General features: G+C 39.7%; 1 protein-coding gene across 1 annotated transcript; it reads right to left on the reverse strand.

Moving 5' to 3' along the window:
- Positions 1-3,547: 3,547 nt before the first annotated feature.
- LOC113018075 (uncharacterized) lies at positions 3,548-16,939 on the reverse strand. Its single transcript, XM_026161142.1, has 4 exons — positions 16,896-16,939; positions 5,521-5,543; positions 4,203-4,556; positions 3,548-4,097 (listed from the first exon to the last, which is right to left on the reverse strand). Exons 1-4 carry the CDS (start codon positions 16,937-16,939, stop codon positions 3,871-3,873), a joined length of 648 nt encoding a protein of 215 aa, XP_026016927.1. The 3' UTR covers positions 3,548-3,870.
- Between the last annotated feature and the right edge of the window lie 900 nt (positions 16,940-17,839).

Below are 17,839 nucleotides of genomic sequence, written 5' to 3' on the forward strand. Positions count from 1 at the left end.
GCCGACCAAAGTTAAGAACAGAATAAAAATACAAAATCATTTATGTGAAGACACTTTAAAACAATCAGAAATCAGCTGTCACTCTGTGGCCAATGAAAAAAGTGTTTTAAGAAGTGTTTTAAAAACAGGACAAAGGCTTTCTGATAAATTCAAATCTGTTTCCTGCCCGGGGCTTTCACGGGGTGAGAAAGAGACACAACAAAAGAGACACTTTGGACACTCATTCCCCCACCTCTCCCCCCTCCATAGGGCCATCACCACCATCAAACACTTCACCTACAACACCCCCCTCCTCACCCCACACAAAGGAGGATTTCACACCACCTCCTCCCACCACTGTTCTTCATATTCATGAAGCAGGTGTGAGGAAGCAGTTTATGCTCAAAAAGCTCCCGGCCCAGACGGTGTGTCTCCTGCCACCCTCAGACACTGTGCAAACGAGCTGGCCCCAGTGTTTTCTGGCATTTTCAACTCCTCACTGCAGGCATGTCATGTGCCTGCCTGCTTCAAGTCCTCTACCATAATCCCTGTCCCCAAGAAACCTAGATTAGATTAGATTAGATGAGATGAAACTTTATTAATCCCTCGGGTGGGTTCCTTTGGGAAATTCAGTTTCCAGTAGCAAAGCACCGAAAGAAGTTGCATGTTACAGATACATTAAGGGGAATGAGAGTAAGGATATAAGCATAAATACACCACATACAGTGGGGCAAAAAGTATTTAGTCACATTCTGTCTCTCACAGTTGAAGTGTACCTCTGGTGCAAATTACTGACCTCTGTCATCATTTTAAGTGGGGGAACTTGCACAATCGGTGGCTGACTAAATACTTTTTTGCCCCACTGTATACACATATATAGATACAACACACATATGTAGATCACTGGACTAAATGACTACAGACCTGTGGCTCTGACATCTGTGGTCATGAAGTCATTTGAGCGCCTGGTTCTCTCCTACCTCAAGACCCTCACGGCCCCCCTCCTGGACCCCCTGCAGTTTGCATATAGAGCCAACAGGTCTGTAGACGACGCCATCAACATGGCCCTACACTTCATCCTGCAGCATCTGGACTCCCCAGGAACCTACGCCAGGATCCTGTTTGTGGACTTCAGCTCTGCCTTCAACACCATCCTTCCAGACCATCTCCGAGGCAAGCTTTCCCAGATGAATGTGCCTGATCCCATCTGCCGGTGGATCACTGACTTCCTGACGGACAGGAAGCAGCATGTGAGGCTGGGAAAGAATGTCTCGGACTCTCGGACCATCAGCACCGGCTCCCCTCAGGGCTGTGTTCTTTCTCCTCTGCTCTTCTCCCTGTATACTAACTGCTGCACCTCCACCCACCAGTCTGTCAAGCTAATCAAGTTCGCAGACGACACCACCGTTATTGGACTCATCTCGGACGGGGATGAGTCTGCCTACAGGAGGGAGGTTGAACGTCTGGTGTCCTGGTGCAGCCACAACAACCTGGTGCTGAATGCCCAGAAGACAGTGGAGATTATTGTGGACTTCAGGAAGCACACAGCCCCACTCCCCCCATCATCCTGACTGACACCCCCATCACCTCTGTGGACTCATTCCGCTTCCTGGGTATCACCATCACCCAGGACCTGAAGTGGGAGCCCACCATCACCTCCGTCATCAAGAAAGCCCAGCAGAGGATGTACTTCCTGAGGCAGCTGAAGAAATTCAACCTGCCAACACGGACGATGATGCAGTTCTACACTGCAATCATCGAGTCCATCCTCACCTCCTCCATCACCGTGTGGTACGCTGGAGCCACTATCAGGGACAAACAGAGACTGCAGCGTGTTGTGCGCTCTGCTGAGAAGATGATTGGCTGCAGACTCCCATCTCTGCAGGACCTGTACACCTCCAGGACACTGGGGCGTGCAGCTCGGATCACAGCTGACCCTTTTCACCCTGGATACAGTCTGTTTGACCTGCTCCCCTCAGGCAGGAGGCTCCGGTCCATTCGCACCAGAACCTCTCGCCATAAGAACAGTTTCTTCCCCTCTGCTGTCGGACACATGAACAATAACCGTATGACTGTTCCCACCACTAACACATGACCCTACACTGTGTCACTGCATCATTCCATGTTTGGCACTGATCACCACCTGCACTCATGTATATATCTTTCTACGCAGCACTTTTAATTCTTATTCTTATTTTTATATCTATTTGAGCGTTATATGACAGTATGTTTGCACTGAAGCACCGCAGCAATTTCCTAATGTTGTAAACCTGCTCAACATTTGGCAATAAAACCCATTCTGATTCTGAGAAACAGGAAATACCAATGGTTTCTCTTTCTCTTCCAACAGATTCCCGATACTTTGATGACACATGTTGGGGACAGCTGATGAGAAGTATTTTAATGATAAAAATCTGTTACACACAGATGTATTAATAACATATTAAATAGTAAACTGGCATATTGTACAGAACGCAAAGTACATAACATTTATTTCTTTTCTTTTTTTTAATTTTCCTTTGTTTGCCCTGTTTTATGAGTACTGTATATTTAAAGACAGACAAAGCCAGCAGTGCATTCACAGATCTTTCAAGTCAAGTATAAATACATTCATTGTCACAGAGCAGCTTCCACCTGATCTTGCAAACAGCATCATTGTGAATGACTTTGCTTCATCGTGATGGTTCGAACAATAATATTTTCAAACAATAACTCAGAGTTGATACGAAAACAACAGTTACCGGAAAATTCAACAGCTCTTATAACTGAACCAACAATTTTGAGCAGCAATAAACAAAAATATTAAAGTTTTGACTTTCATCAATGATACACATTTATTTATTCCTATTTATTTCCCAGGGTGGGATCATTCAGTACACATTTGTTTGCATTGTTTAATTCATGTTTAGTTTAGTTCACAGTGAGCTTCAACAATCCCTCTAAATATTACTATTACTGATACTACTATTAATAGTAGTATCAGGTTGCATCATAAAACAACTGTTTTCATTTCATTGGGAAGATGTTGGACAATGATCATATCTAAAATATACAGTTTCTATGGGACCTTCTCACAAAACACAGATATTTTAATAAAATTACCTCACATTTTAACAGTATTTCTCATAAAACATGCACTAGTAGACCTGCACATATCTTTATCATTCAGGCATTTAGTTTGTGTTGATGCAGAGAAGTGTTTAACTTCCTGGTTTGCACTTCTGTATAGTGACGCTGCCATCAGCACATTAGGAATGTTCCCATGAATGACTTCCTAATGTTCAAATTAGGAAGTCATTCATTGAACCAGATCAGATATATTCACAATTAGTTTCATCAGTTACTTCACACAACATGTGCAGTTTTTCATGCTTCTGTCCTCAAGCTTTGAGATATCTCAGCAGCTAAATTTAAACAACCTGGAATAAAATAAAACCATAGCACAGTACATGACCTGATCACTATAAAAATATCAATATTTCCGTCAAAAGAAAGGCATCTGTGTTTTTCCTCAAAGTTTTGTAACTTCAATTTAAAAAAACACAAACAAAATGGAAGAATAAGAAAAATAATAATACTGACGTTAAGTGTAAAATTACTCAGACCAGAAAAAGACTAAAACTGAAGTAGACTGGAGATGGTGGCCTGCAGTATGTGTGTTTGTGTGAATGCATTTACGCTCATACTTTAGGATTAGATGTGAATATTCTGAAGGTGAATTCAGCTGTTTGTGATGCTGGGTGGTTTTTCTTGGTTAACGAATGTGGTTTAATAAATTTGTTAAAAGCTGTATATCAATAAATGTAATAAAATGTGTTAATGCTGTAACAACGTGCTTTTCAGTACTTTAGTTTTCATAAAGAAAGCTTATATGTTTCTGTAGCAGCTTCATTACACTTCAGCAGAGTCTTCAGTAGGAAGCTTGACTGGATGTTGCTTCTTATGTTGATGAGTTTTTCGGTGTACCCCAAAAGCAACGGCAACAAGAGCAACAAAAACAGCAACAGGAACAACAACCTGAAGAGATGGAGATCCGACCCTTTCAGCATCATCCATGTTTCCATCTGCACCTCGTTTTTCCATGACTGTTTTCTCCAACACGCTTTCATGTGTTTCACCTGCAGAGTAAACAGAAATCAAATCACAGGTGGAGAGAGTTCTAACTGGATCATAAAGCGCGGAGGAAGTTGTTAGTTTACATTTAATGAGCTCCACAAACTCACCTGTGACTGTGAAGTTGATGAAGTGACTGATCTCAGTGTGAACTCTTTTACTTCTCACAGGGTTCCTCACAGCTATGTGACACTCATACATCCCAGTGTCATTAAACGCAACGTTCTTCAGAATCAGAGAAACGTCTCCATCCTTCATCTCTGGGTCCCTCAGCTTCACTCGGCCATGAAAAGATGGATGTTGGTAGTTTTCATAGAATCGTTTGTTCCTGTAGAAGTAGACGTAGCCGTCTGTGTTCAGGTCAGCTCTGCTCCACTTCAGCACTGAGATTATTTCATCTGTGGAAATCTCACACTGAAGAGTGACGTATGCTCCAGGTTTTGCCTGAACATCCTGCTGAAGAGCTGAAGACATCACAATTATAAATTATTATTTCCTGGTTCGGGGTTTAGAGTTTTAGAATTTAGTTTTAGAATTAAATTAAAGAAATTAAAACATGAATAAAAATGTTGTGTCCACTAGCCACTGAGCAGACAGACACATGGGACAGACAGAGAGAGAGAGATTGTTAAAGAGAGATTGTTAAAGAGAGATTGTTAAAGAGAGATTGTTAAAACATCTATTCACTCACCTGTTAACTCAGAAATTAGAAACAAAACCAGAAGGATTTTAAAATAAGCCATGTTTAACAGAAGCATGAAGACCACGAAGCAGCAGCAAGAATCCGGAGTGAAACGGAAAGATACATGCTGAAACTGAATTACCCGTGTGGGGAATTTAGAGGGGAGTGAGTCACCCTGCTGCTTACCTTTCTGTTTCTGTTTTACCGTTCAGTCTGTGCCAGGGTTTTAATAGTTTTGCAATTTTCATTAGTTTTTATTTTAATTTAGTTTTGACTTCAGATTTTCAATTTTATATCAGTTTTAATTAGTTTTTACCAATTGTTTGCTAGTTTAGTTTAGTTTTTATTTTTTTGAAAAGCCTTAGATTCAGTTTAGTTTTGATTAGTTTCAGTTATAGTTTTAGTTGTGTTTGCAATAATTAAGTGCAACAAAATCCCAGTTTCATCATATCAGTCATTCTCTTCTGCTTATCCTTGGGTATGTTGCTATTCCAGCTACCATACCCTGCACCCTGCACAGGTCGCCTGTCTGTCGCAGGGCTAACACGCAGAGACAGACAACTCACATTCCCACCTATGGGTTCTTTAAATAAATAAATAAATAAAGGCAGATGAACAACCATTGATACCAGGCAACTATAAAATGTATATCTTGGCCCCAATGAGACTATTAACTCTTGCAGCACCGGGTGTTCGTAATTTTGGTTCAAGTGAATTGATAAACTTTTTGAAGACAATTGACTCACACAGTTGTGTAGATATCCCCGTCCTGTTGTCTCGGGATGCATCACGCTGCCTTGCCTGGGGTTAGCGTCTGTTTCTGGGGATGAGGGTTGAGTGTGCTCCCTTCTCAAGGTAAGCTAGGTTAGCCTTCTGTGTGAGCTTTTCAAGTGCACTTTAAGGTTTGTGGGATTTTTTTCCCTTTAGAAATGTCCCTCATATTTTGTCTCTTTCCACTACAAGACACTTGCTTTATCCAAAACACAGTCATATTCAAAGTAATCCCAAATTGGACTCTGGCGCTTTCTCCCGACGTTTCCTGACATGATTCTGCGTGTGGACGGAGCAGCAACACGCGACTAACGTGCTGCCACCTGCTGGCATAATGAGACACAGCAAGAAAAAATCTGGAAACTAAACTTCATTTTCACCCTTGACTATTGTATGACACGCACACATCAATGAAAACTAAACACATTTTGCTATAAATTCAGTTAATTTTAGTTAGTTTTGTGAACACTCATAACAGTTTTAGTTAGTTTTCCTTTTTTTGTTTTTATTTTTATTTCCGTTAACGAAAATGTTTTTTCACTTCTAGTTTTCGTTAGTTTTCGTTAACGATAATAACCTTGGTCTGCGTCACGGTGTCCCATTCTCTGCTCAAAGAATCAGGTTTCATGTACTATGTGTTGAATTTCGCGTTACTGACACCAGCAAAAAAGCCCAGCGGTAAGATTTTAGCAGCACAAGCTGTGTGTCACATTACATGTGGTTTGTGACTCCCAACTATTTGTGTGTCAGTGCCTGTGAGGCTGAGTCTATTCCCCAGTCTGTGGCTGTCTGGGACTGTGGGCTCAGTGGTGATGAAGCTCAGGCTGCTCTTTGTCCTTGCTGCTGAAACCTCTGAGCTGAACGAAGACCTCCAGAGGGACCACCTCTGAAGAGCAGAGACCCAGAAGGAATTTGTGTCAGCTCACTTTCAGTTTCACTAACAAGATCAACGTCATGACTCACGCTGCGTTCACTGAACCAGAGGAGTGTAGGAGGGCTCAGAGGGCGTAACCACACGCAGGCTTCATGCTGACTGAGGAACCAGGGACAAACTGCTTCACTGAACCTCTGCAGAGCAGGTTTTTATGTTAACAATCACAACACAACTTATTGACTTGAAAAGTATGAAATTGTTTTGAACCTGACTAAATGATTTTGTGACTTTTTCAATGAATAACCAAAAGGTGTGCCTGCAATAAGCTGTTTGTCTTTTATCCTTTAAAATGTTATCTTCATTTATTTGTGACTCTAAGAACGTCGAGGTAACAGGAAGATGTTTTATTTGCACTGAAATGAGTTTTACAGTTGTGTTCACTGCAGACTGTCAGGATCTGCTTCACAGCGTATTGTTTATATTCTGTGTTTGAATGGAGGGATTAAGCTCCTCACTCTGATTGGCTGCTGTAATAGTGAAGTTTACTTTTGACCTCTTTAACCTCGCTGCTCTGTGTTGTTTCCTCTTTTAGAAAAATAAAAGAGCCGAGTGTCGACAGGCGGTGTCTTTGACTGGATGTTACCTCGCTGGTTCATATTTCCAACCAAATATCTATATTTGTTTTTTCAGGATCAGAATTTTTTGTGTGTGAATAACAAGAATGCATGAATCCAGCCTACCTGAGTATTCTTGCTGACCATGTCCGTCTCTTTCAGACCACATCTGCTGATGGCTGCTTCCAGCTGGATAACACACCACTTATTTTAAAACTTTTTCTTTAACACGATCACTTCACTGTGATCAGACGACCTCCACAGTCACCACATAAAACACAAGCCTTTAGGATGTTCTGGAAATCTTCAGTAACATTGGGTATCATGTCAGTTTGGAGTAAAATATCTGAGAAATGTTTACAGTATATTTTTTTAATCTATGACATGAAGAAGTGAAGCACTTCCAAAAGCAAAAGGGGAGTTCAACTTGATAGTAGAAAGGTGTTCCTAATAAAGTGGCCAGTGAGTATATAACACCATAACTAAATCAATAATATGACCACAAATTGTGGTGGTTGAGCAGGCGATCCACAGTTTACATCTGCTAGTATGACGTTTGCTCCACATCAGACACAAAGCAGCTGTTGCTCATTCACAAAGTGGAGGTTTTAAACTTTCAGAGGTGGAGAGCCTGTTGTTGCACTTTACTGTCAGCAGATGGCAGCATCAACGCATGATTTAATTTCTAACGAGCATTTATGGACCAGCTCCAGTGTCTCATAGCACCAGAGGGCGCTTTAACACAATCAGATTTGAAGAGTTTCATCAGTTCATCAGCTTAGAAGAAACTCCAACACGTTGTACACGAAGGCAGATTATAAATGGAGTTTCCTTCATATCACCAAATGTTGATATGTATCTATTAAAATAAGAGTGTGACTTTGGTATGATCTATTAAGAGTCTTCTTATAGAGTTGCTCCGTGTTTTCTCTTCTTTCATTTAAACTTGAGGTTGAACATTTTACTTATAACATAGAGTTAAAAATCATATTTTATCATGAACTCTGATCCATCATGTAGATACAGAAGAAGCTGAGTCCAGCTGTGTCTGAGAATGATTTTGTCCATTAAATCTGTTAAAATCAAATGTGTCATGTCTGATAAGCAGACGACTCTCAGCTCGGGGCCCTGTTTCAGGAAGCCGGTTTAGAAAACTCAGAGTGAAAAACGATACGCAGGGTTGAGTAACCCCGAACTGTCCAACTCGGAATATTCGGTTTCAGAAAGGCTGATAACAATTAGTTCAATCAACGCGGAGTTGCGTCAACCCCAAGTGAAGTGCGCGGACGAGGATACATAAAGCCCTGATAAGCGGAGCACAGATTAAGCGAGTCACCATGGAGACGGAGGGAAAGAAGGCGCGGTCAATGTATGTCACAGCGCTTGAGGCCGAAATTCTGATGGCAGCATATGCCGATAACATGCAAATTCCGCGGAAAAAAGTAACACAGCCACAGCTGCAAAAGAAAGGGAGCATGCATGGCAAAACATAGCCGACAGAGTCAATGCGTGAGTGTTAATTTAAACATTGATCTAGGGATTTCCACCCATTTAACACGTTATTTTATCATATGTTATTTTATTTGTTATTTTATACATTTTATTTTGTGATGTGATGTGAGCGCAGGTGCAACCCAACAGGCCCCAAACGTGCCTGGCAGCAAGTAAAAATGAAATATAAAAATATAGTCCAAACAGGTAAGGTGTAATTGTATTATGAGCCATAGTGCTTGGTCTGTTTGTCCCATGTAAATCAATTGCAGTTAGAGGCTACATTAATTTTCTTTCTGTAAGCACTTATTGAAATTATCTGAGCACATTACAAGTACATATTTGCTTACTCTGTATGCTCAAATGTGACCCGTTATGGCCACTAGAAAAAAAGCGGAGGCCCGAAAAACAGGTGGGGGTCCTCCACCACCACCACTCACAGAGGCTGAGCAGTTGGCCCTCAGCCAAAACAGTGGGCGCCTTGTGGCCGAAGGCATCTCTGCGGGGACATCCTCTTAGTCAATAACCCCACAAGACACAAGTGCCTACATAGGGGGTAAATTCTAAATAATACATGATGTGCATACATCCTTTCTTCACAGTCACCTTTGCAGTGCTACTCATTCATTTGATAAACTCTTTACCATAATGGATTATTTTGTAGTGAAGTTATTTTCCTACTGATTTTGCCTTCCCTCAGGCTTGGTTGTCTTTGAGAGCATAATGACAATGAAGTGTAAGGTGATTGGTATGTTTGTTAATTAGTGTGAATGCTTGAAAAGCATTCACAGTATTGTTATTCGAATCTTTATTAGTGTGAATGCTTGAAAAGCATTCACAGTATTGTTATTCGAATCTTTATTCTATTTTATTATTATCTATTCCGTACGTTTTTTGTAATCTATCTCCTTCAAAACCGTTCAACTTAGAAAAACCATTCAAACACCATTAGATTCCTATTCTTTTGGACATGACTGCTTCTACTTTTCTCATTTTTAACATTTATATTTTTAATTTTATTCAACTTTATTCAACAAAAATTTCCCATGTATTTCAATGGGGAGACCCTTCAAATTCTCATTCAACTTACTCATTTTTAAACTCCTACTACTTCCACATACGTTGACATAGAGCCACCATTCAAACTTTAAAACGAAGACAAGACATTCAACTATTCAACTTGTATTTATCTTTTCAATATCTATTATACTTTTTCTTCAGTTCCAGTTTAAGTTTCATGATGTTTTTTCACCCGTTTCAGAGTTTATAATGGGTGTGTATGGGACGGAATGTTGGGGCTAGAGTGAGGCAGCTCAACTGCTAGAGTGAGAGGAGCAAAAAAATTAATCTTAAAATCTTTTTTAAAACTGCTGCTGTGTCCGCAGCGTTTGCTCTACAGGTATGATTTTACCCTCAAAACGTAGCCATCGCTGTCCTCTTTCATCCAATGTGTTTACTATTGTCCTAGGTGTTATGGTTCTTTCGTAAATGTCACCAATGCACAGCCTCCTCCCTCCAACTCTTCCATAGACTCTAATGTTAAAATGTCTCAGAAGGTTCGTTTGAAAATCAGAAGAGCATGGTGTCTTTCCACTGTCACCACGTCCATATAATAAACTCCACAGGCATGAAAACTGAGAATTCAGTAGACTAGAAGCTGCTGTCGCTCACGGTGAAAGAATTTTGTCAATACGACTTTTACTTTTCATTTGGGAACGATTTGTTTCGGCCTGACTTTTCTGTTCATTTTAAGCAGCAAAAGTGAGGCGCATGTCTGTGTACGTGTGTATGGAGCCACTGGGTGCGGTCACTATAGCAACCAGGCTCACACCTGCCTGCTTAACGACCTCTGCCTGCCACTGTACCAAGATTCATCTTAAGCACTTCTCTTTCAACTGCTGCTGTGTCCACAGTGTTACAGCCATCATTTTACCCTCAAAACGTCGCCATTATTGTTCTCTTTCCAACACCGTATCTTTCAAAGCTCAGGCATTTAAACTTTTTAAACTGTGTGTATCAAAGTGGAGGGATCACATTTTAGTCATTCAGTGATTCAAAGAATATGACCTTTTAATATTCATTCAGATGTTTTCTGACTCTAAATGTTCTTTTCTCAGTTCTTAGGGTTTTCTAATTTACATTTAAAACATTTTCAGTTTTTTTCCAACTTCTTCTTCTGTGTAACCTTCAGCTTTTAGCAGTTCAGCACCTTTGTTTTCAGGTTAAATTCGTTTTTTTTTTTGTTTTTTTTTTATCTCATTCAATATTTTTAACTCAAAATTCAGCAATTAATTCATTTCAGTGCATACATTCAGATTCAAGCATTCACACTGCAGTTTCTTCAGAAAATGCACTTTCTAGTTATTATTATATATTCCGTACGTTTTTTGGCATCTAACTCCTTCAAAACCGTTCAACTTAGAAAAACCATTCAAACACCGTTAGATTCCTATTCTTTTGGACATGACTGCTTCTATTTTTCATATTTTTAACATTTATATTTTTAATTTTATTCAACTTTATTCAACAAAAATTTCCCATGTATTTCAATGGGGAGACCCTTCAAATTCTCATTCAACTTACTCATTTTTAAACTCTTACTACTTCCACATACATTGACATAGAGCCACCATTCAAACTTTAAAACGAAGACAAGACATTCAACTATTCAACTTGTATTTATCTTTTCAATATCTATTATACTTTTTCTTCAGTTCCAGTTTAAGTTTCATGATGTTTTTTCACCCGTTTCAGAGTTTATAATGGGTGTGTATGGGACGGAATGTTGGCGCTAGAGTGAGGCAGCTCAACTGCTAGAGTGAGAGGAGCAAAAAAATTAATCTTAAAATCTTTTTTAAAACTGCTGCTGTGTCCGCAGCGTTTGCTCTACAGGTATGATTTTACCCTCAAAACGTAGCCATCGCTGTCCTCTTTCATCCAATGTGTTTACTATTGTCCTAGGTGTTATGGTTCTTTCGTAAATGTCACCAATGCACAGCCTCCTCCCTCCAACTCTTCCATAGACTCTAATGTTAAAATGGCTCAGAAGGTTCGTTTGAAAATCAGAAGAGCATGGTGTCTTTCCACTGTCACCACGTCCATATAATAAACTCCACAGACATGAAAACTGAGAATTAGGTAGACTAGAAGCTGCTGTCGCTCACGGTGAAAGAATTTTGTCAATACGACTTTTACTTTTCATTTGGGAACGATTTGTTTCGGCCTGACTTTTCTGTTCATTTTAAGCAGCAAAAGTGAGGCGCATGTCTGTGTCCGTGTGTATGGAGCCATTGGGTGCGGTCACTATAGCAACCAGGCTCACACCTGCCTGCTTAACGAGCTCTCTCTCTCACTCTGCCAAGATTCATCTTAAGCACTTCTCTTTCAACTGCTGCTGTGTCCACAGTGTTACAGCCATCATTTTACCCTCAAATTGTCGCCATTATTGTTCTCTTTCCAACACCGTATCTTTCAAAGCTCAGGCATTTAAACTTTTTAAACTGTGTGGATCAAAGTGGAGGGATCACATTTGAGTCATTCAGTGATTCAAAGAATATGACCTTTTAATATTCATTCAGATGTTTTCTGACTCTAAATGTTCTTTTCTCATTTCTTAGGGTTTTCTAATTTACATTTAAAACATTTTCAGTTTTTTTCCAACTCCTTCTTCTGTGTAACCTTCAGCTTTTAGCAGTTCAGCACTTTTGTTTTCAGGTTAAATTCATTTTTTTTTTTTTGTTTTTTTAAAATCTCATTCAATATTTTTAACTCAAAATTCAGCAATTAATTCATTTCAGTGCATACATTCAGATTCAAGCATTCACACTGCAGTTTCTTCAGAAAATGCACTTTCTAGTTATTATTATATATTCCGTACGTTTTTTGGCATCTCACTCCTTCAAAACCGTTCAACTTAGAAAAACCATTCAAACACCGTTAGATTCCTATTCTTTTGGACAACACTGCTTCTATTTTTCTCATTTTTAACATTTATATTTTTAATTTTATTCAACCTTTTTCAACAAAAATTTATAATGTATTTCAATGGGGAGACCCTTCAAATCCTCATTCAACTTACTCATTTTTAAACTCTTACTACTTCCACATACATTGACATAGAGCCACCATTCAAACTTTAAAACGAAGACAAGACATTCAACTATTCAACTTGTATTTATCTTTTCAATATCTATTATACTTTTTCTTCAGTTCCAGTTTAAGTTTCATGATGTTTTTTCACCCGTTTCAGAGTTTATAATGGGTGTGTATGGGACGGAATGTTGGGGCTAGAGTGAGACAGCTCAACTGCTAGAGTGAGAGGAGCAAAAAAATTAATCTTAAAATCTTTTTTAAAACTGCTGCTGTGTCCACAGCGTTTGCTCTACAGGTATGATTTTACCCTCAAAACGTAGCCATGGCTGTCCTCTTTCATCCAATGTGTTTACTATTGTCCTAGGTCTTATGCTTCTTTCATAAATGTCACCAATGCACAGCCTCCTCCCTCCAACTCTTCCATAGACTCTAATGTTAAAATGGCTCAGAAGGTTCGTTTGAAAATCAGAAGAGCATGGTGTCTTTCCACTGTCACCACGTCCATATAATAAACTCCACAGGCATGAAAACTGAGAATTTGGTAGACTAGACATGGCTGTCGCTCACGGTGAAAGAATTTTGTCAATACGACATGTACTTTTCATTTGGGAAGAATTTGTTTGGGCCTGACTTTTCTGTTCATTTTAAGCAGCAAAAGTGAGGTGCATGTCTGTGTGCGTGTGTATGGAGCCATTGGGTGCAGTCACTATAGCAACCAGGCTCACACCTGCCTGCTTAACGAGCTCTCTCTCTCTCTGCCAAGATTCATCTTAAACACTTCTCTTTCAACTGCTGCTGTGTCCACAGTGTTTGCTCTACAGCCATCATTTTACCCTCAAAACATCGCCATCGTTCTTCTCTTTCCAACACCGTGTCTTTCAAAGCTCAGACATTTAAAATTTTTAAACTGTGTGGATCCAAGTGGAGGGATCACATTTTAGTCATTCAGTTATTCAAAGAATATGAACTTTTAATATTCATTCAGATGTTTTCTGACTCTAAATGTTCTTTTCTCATTTCTTAGGGTTTTCTAATTTACATTTAAAACATTTTCAACTATTTTCCAACTTCTTCTTCTGTGTGAGTGTCAGATTTTAGCAGTTCAGCACTTTTGTTTTCAGGCAAAAATTTCTGTATTTTTCATCTCATTCAACATTTTTAACTTAAATTCAGCAATTAATTCATTTCAGCACATACATTCAGATTCAAGCATTCACACTGCAGTTTCTTCAGAAAATGCACTTTCTAGTTGCCATTTGGTCCCTTGTAAGTTATAAGTGACCTGTATAAACCTCATATTCTATCAGTTGATGGTGGTGGTGTACTGCATCTGGTGCAGCCTCCTGTTGAGCCAGACCAACATGCAGTTGTGAGTAATACTCCACAGATTATATGAGTGTACAGTAGAACAGCAATGTTGTTTATTTCTTTACTGCAGGGAAATAATGAAGAAACATTGACAGCTGTTACAGAGGAGGAAGCAACAGAGACACTTTATGAGGTTTACATCTTTTAATACTTTGTGTACAGGAAACACAGGCGACCAATAAAGCCAGTTGAACAAAAAATCTGTTTTTTCGTCTTTCAACATGTTGAGGTGATGGGTCAAAAGAAATGATTGTGACATATGGTGTCTCTGACTGCGCTTCCATCTTGTATGTCCGTGGGAGGGTCAGGATGTTCATGGTTTGGATCACTGCTGTTTGGTTCAGAAGGACAGTGTTCTCCTCTAATTGTGGCAATGTTGTGAAGAATCACACATGCCACAATAATGTCACATGCCCTTTCTGGGGTGACCCTGAGTCTTTGCAGGCACTGGAACCGGGCCTTAAGCATTCCGATAGTCATTTCAATTCTGGCTCTTGTCCTGCAATGAGCCAGATTATATCGCTGCTGTGGGCCCGGTTCAGGGTAAGGGTAAGGGGTGAGCAAATAGGGTAAACATGGATACCCCCTATCACCAAACAAGTAGCCAGTGAACTCTCCTAAGACAGAAGGGTACACTTCAGTTCAAATGTCCCTGAAGCAATTGGTCTTTATATATTTTAAAGTATTCTCAACTCACCATGTCCACATTTTGTGCTCAGTGTACATTCACGGAATATTTGTGAGTCATGGACAGAGCCTGGCCACTTGGCTTCCACATTTGTGATAATGTTGGCAGCATCACATATGATCTTCACAGTGCAGAGAACACAAATTAGCATCCATTACTATGATGAAATAATTTGTTAGTTTGAAATGCTACAGGGAACTATGTACCTGTACATTAATGCTGTGGAAAGACTTCCTGTTCACATAGTCTCCTTCATTTACTGAAGGGGCAATGATTGGAATGTGAGTGCCATCTATACAGCCAATCACGCCTGGGAACCCTGAAAATAAATGTAAAATTTAAGTAGTAGTTCAAGTATCACCACATCATAAATTAAGTTTTGTTCATCCTGATACCTGCAATTTTGTGGCATCCCTCTTTGATAAATCTTGTGGGTCTATGACCGGGGAACACCACAGACGAGTACAGGAGACGTTTCAGTGCAACTGTAACATTCCTGACTGCCCGACAGACGGTAGCCTTGGAAACGTGCTCAGCGTCACCAATATTATACAGAAAGCTCCCGTTTGCAAAAAAACGAAGTGCAATACAAATAATATGTACAGAACTGAGAGGATGTCCGCGATGTGTCACATGCGTAATATATGGCCTGAGGATGTTATCCAAATAAATTATAGATTGTGCTGAGAAACGGTAACGTTCGCACAGAAAATCATCAGGAAATGATAAAATGTCCAAACGCGATCTGATCACTCTCTCCCGGCGGAGAGCTCTGCGGAGAATTTGGGCTTCACGATCTACTGGCTCTTCAAGGAAGGGGCACGCCATGTCTGACACTTCCTACAGTCAGGTTTCCGACAAAGGGGCGGAGACAGTCAGGGTTAGTTGTAGTAAACCTGCTAGGGAGCAGGTTAGCTTCACGGCGTGTGTCGTCATAGTGACTCACTCAGGCTTCAGCTGAACTTGCTTTGTGAAACCGAAAAACCAGAGTTTTCGTTAACTCAGGGTATACTTACTCAGTTTTTCCACTAAACCGGCTTCCTGAAACAGGGCCCTGGTGTCAGACATCAAACTGCACAGTAACTAAGATTCGTGTGGGAAAGTGTTCCTGCTGCTTTAAGTCTGTGGCTCACATGAACTTTGTTATCTGTTATCTGAGGACTGAAGTGTGTTTGTGTTCACCACAACAACGTTTCCCATCAGACATCTTTGTGAAATAGTGATGAGATTTGTGGGGACCTGTTTGTTACTGTTCCCCCCTCTCCCCCCAGACCTCATTTGTAGGGACGTAACACAGCCACAGTCAGTTTTTGTCCTCGATGTCAGCTGAAGTTATTTGTGGGTTCTTTTCATCCCACACATTTTTCTGGCAGCCGTGGCTGAATTTTTTTTGGCCTACACTTACTGAGGCTTGGTTTCTACAGAATTCCTAGTTTTCCACTTCATAATTAGAGTTTGGACATTGCTGACTGATGTTTTCACTTGTGGGATATCTTTAACCTCCTAGGACCCTGCGTCCACATATGTGGACATCACATTTTGGGTTATTTAGACCAAAATACTCAATTTTGCTCTACAAGGGCCTGATATCCACTTAAGAGGACATTATACTGCTACTGTTCTATCAAAAATGTAAACAAATATGCTCATATGTGGCTTTCGTTTTTCTTAGAAACAACCATCAGGTAAAAAAGAAAATCTGGTAATTCTTTGATTTTACACTCATTGGTCCCCAATCAGCCCAAATATCAAAGAGAAATTAAACATGCATGCTGTGGAAGAGTTGAGGTCTTAGGAGGTTAAATATCCTTTTACTGTTTTATAAAGTTAAACTTTCTTCTACAAATTCTCTGATAGTTCTTTTGCGGTCTCTTTGTCTCTGATTTCATCAACGTCAGTGCAAAAAAACATTTAGCGGTGTGTCTGAAGACCAGAACCTCACTGACTTTTGATAACACACACAAACAAGCAAACAAATGGCAGGTAAGGATGGTTACCATAATAGTCATTTAGACCTGTGTGTGTCAACTTGTTTGTTATCATGCCAAAATTTCCAAGGTATGTAAACTTTTGATTGGGGTCATTTGAGTTTTTTCTGATGTCATTATGATTTAAAAAGGTCAAACATAAGAACATGTGAAATAAAAGATTTTGTATTTTCTCTCATAATTCCCAAAGTCACAAATTCTGCCAGGTTATGTAAATTTATAAGTACAGCTGTACCTCCGCTGTCTGCACAGTCCCATGGCAGTAGGTTGAGGGTTCATATCGAGCAGTATGAACTCTTATTATATCATATGAGTTTTCACGTCTCTGGAATAGTTGGCACTAATAAGTATAGATTTCTGTGGAATGGCATGGATATGAACCATGAATTAGATTCATAGATGGTCCCAGTGTTAGGCTCAGTGATGCCAGGTAACACAATGATATCCTGCATTTACTGACCTCCGTGGGCTCTGAGACAGCAGCTAGAGTGCCTGTTTACCCTCGTGATAAATATTCACAATGAAAATGCTAGTTCAACATCGCAAAGTCTGCATGTGTTTCATAGTGTCTAACAGGACCTGGTAGAGTTCAACCATTCAAAATAAACAGTTGAAACAAGCAAGACATAAGAACATCAGGAAATAAATAAATCAAGTTGTGTTCAATCGCTGAGAAGTGACAGTCAGTGGGGGTTATGACAGTTGTGTACCAGTGTGGGACTCGCACTTTGTCAGCAGTATAACAGCTCGAGCGCGTGGATCTTGTAATCAAACTAAATGCAGAAAGGTTTTGGGTTAAAGTTCAGCTTCACTTCTCCCACTGTTTGTTTTTCTTTTTATTTATTTATTCATTTTACAGTGTTCTTCTTCTGTGACTCAAAAGAAGAAAAAAACAGTGTAAATATACTTGTCTGTATCTGGAGTGCAGTTCTGCAACTTTTGAGCCGTCAGTTTGTGAGAGGTTGTCTTTTATTTTATTTATCTTGTAAACCTGGTGAAACAGTATTTATTGCTAAAATACAGCAGAAACTAAAACATAAAAACATCAAAGTAGCAGAAACAACATATTTAATTGGTAAAAATAGGACAAAATACATGATGACTCAATAAAATGATTAAAAAGGCAGGTTTTTCTTTATTTAAAATGTTTTAATATTGTTTATTTACTTTTTCACAGAA

Source organism: Astatotilapia calliptera, unplaced genomic scaffold (assembly GCF_900246225.1).
Source record: "Astatotilapia calliptera unplaced genomic scaffold, fAstCal1.2 U_scaffold_4, whole genome shotgun sequence".
In the NCBI taxonomy this organism is placed as follows: Eukaryota; Metazoa; Chordata; class Actinopteri; order Cichliformes; family Cichlidae; genus Astatotilapia; species Astatotilapia calliptera.

Coding starts and splice junctions, on each gene's coding strand:
- LOC113018075 (XM_026161142.1), bottom strand. CDS start 16,939: ATGAACCCTCAACCTACTGCCATGGGACTGTGCAGACAGCGGAG. Junction 5,544..16,895: donor GGACTGTGCAGACAGCGGAG/GTACAGCTGTAC, acceptor CCGAGACAACAG/GACGGGGATATCTACACAAC. Junction 4,098..4,202: donor CATCAACTTCACAGTCACAG/GTGAGTTTGTGG, acceptor TTTACTCTGCAG/GTGAAACACATGAAAGCGTG.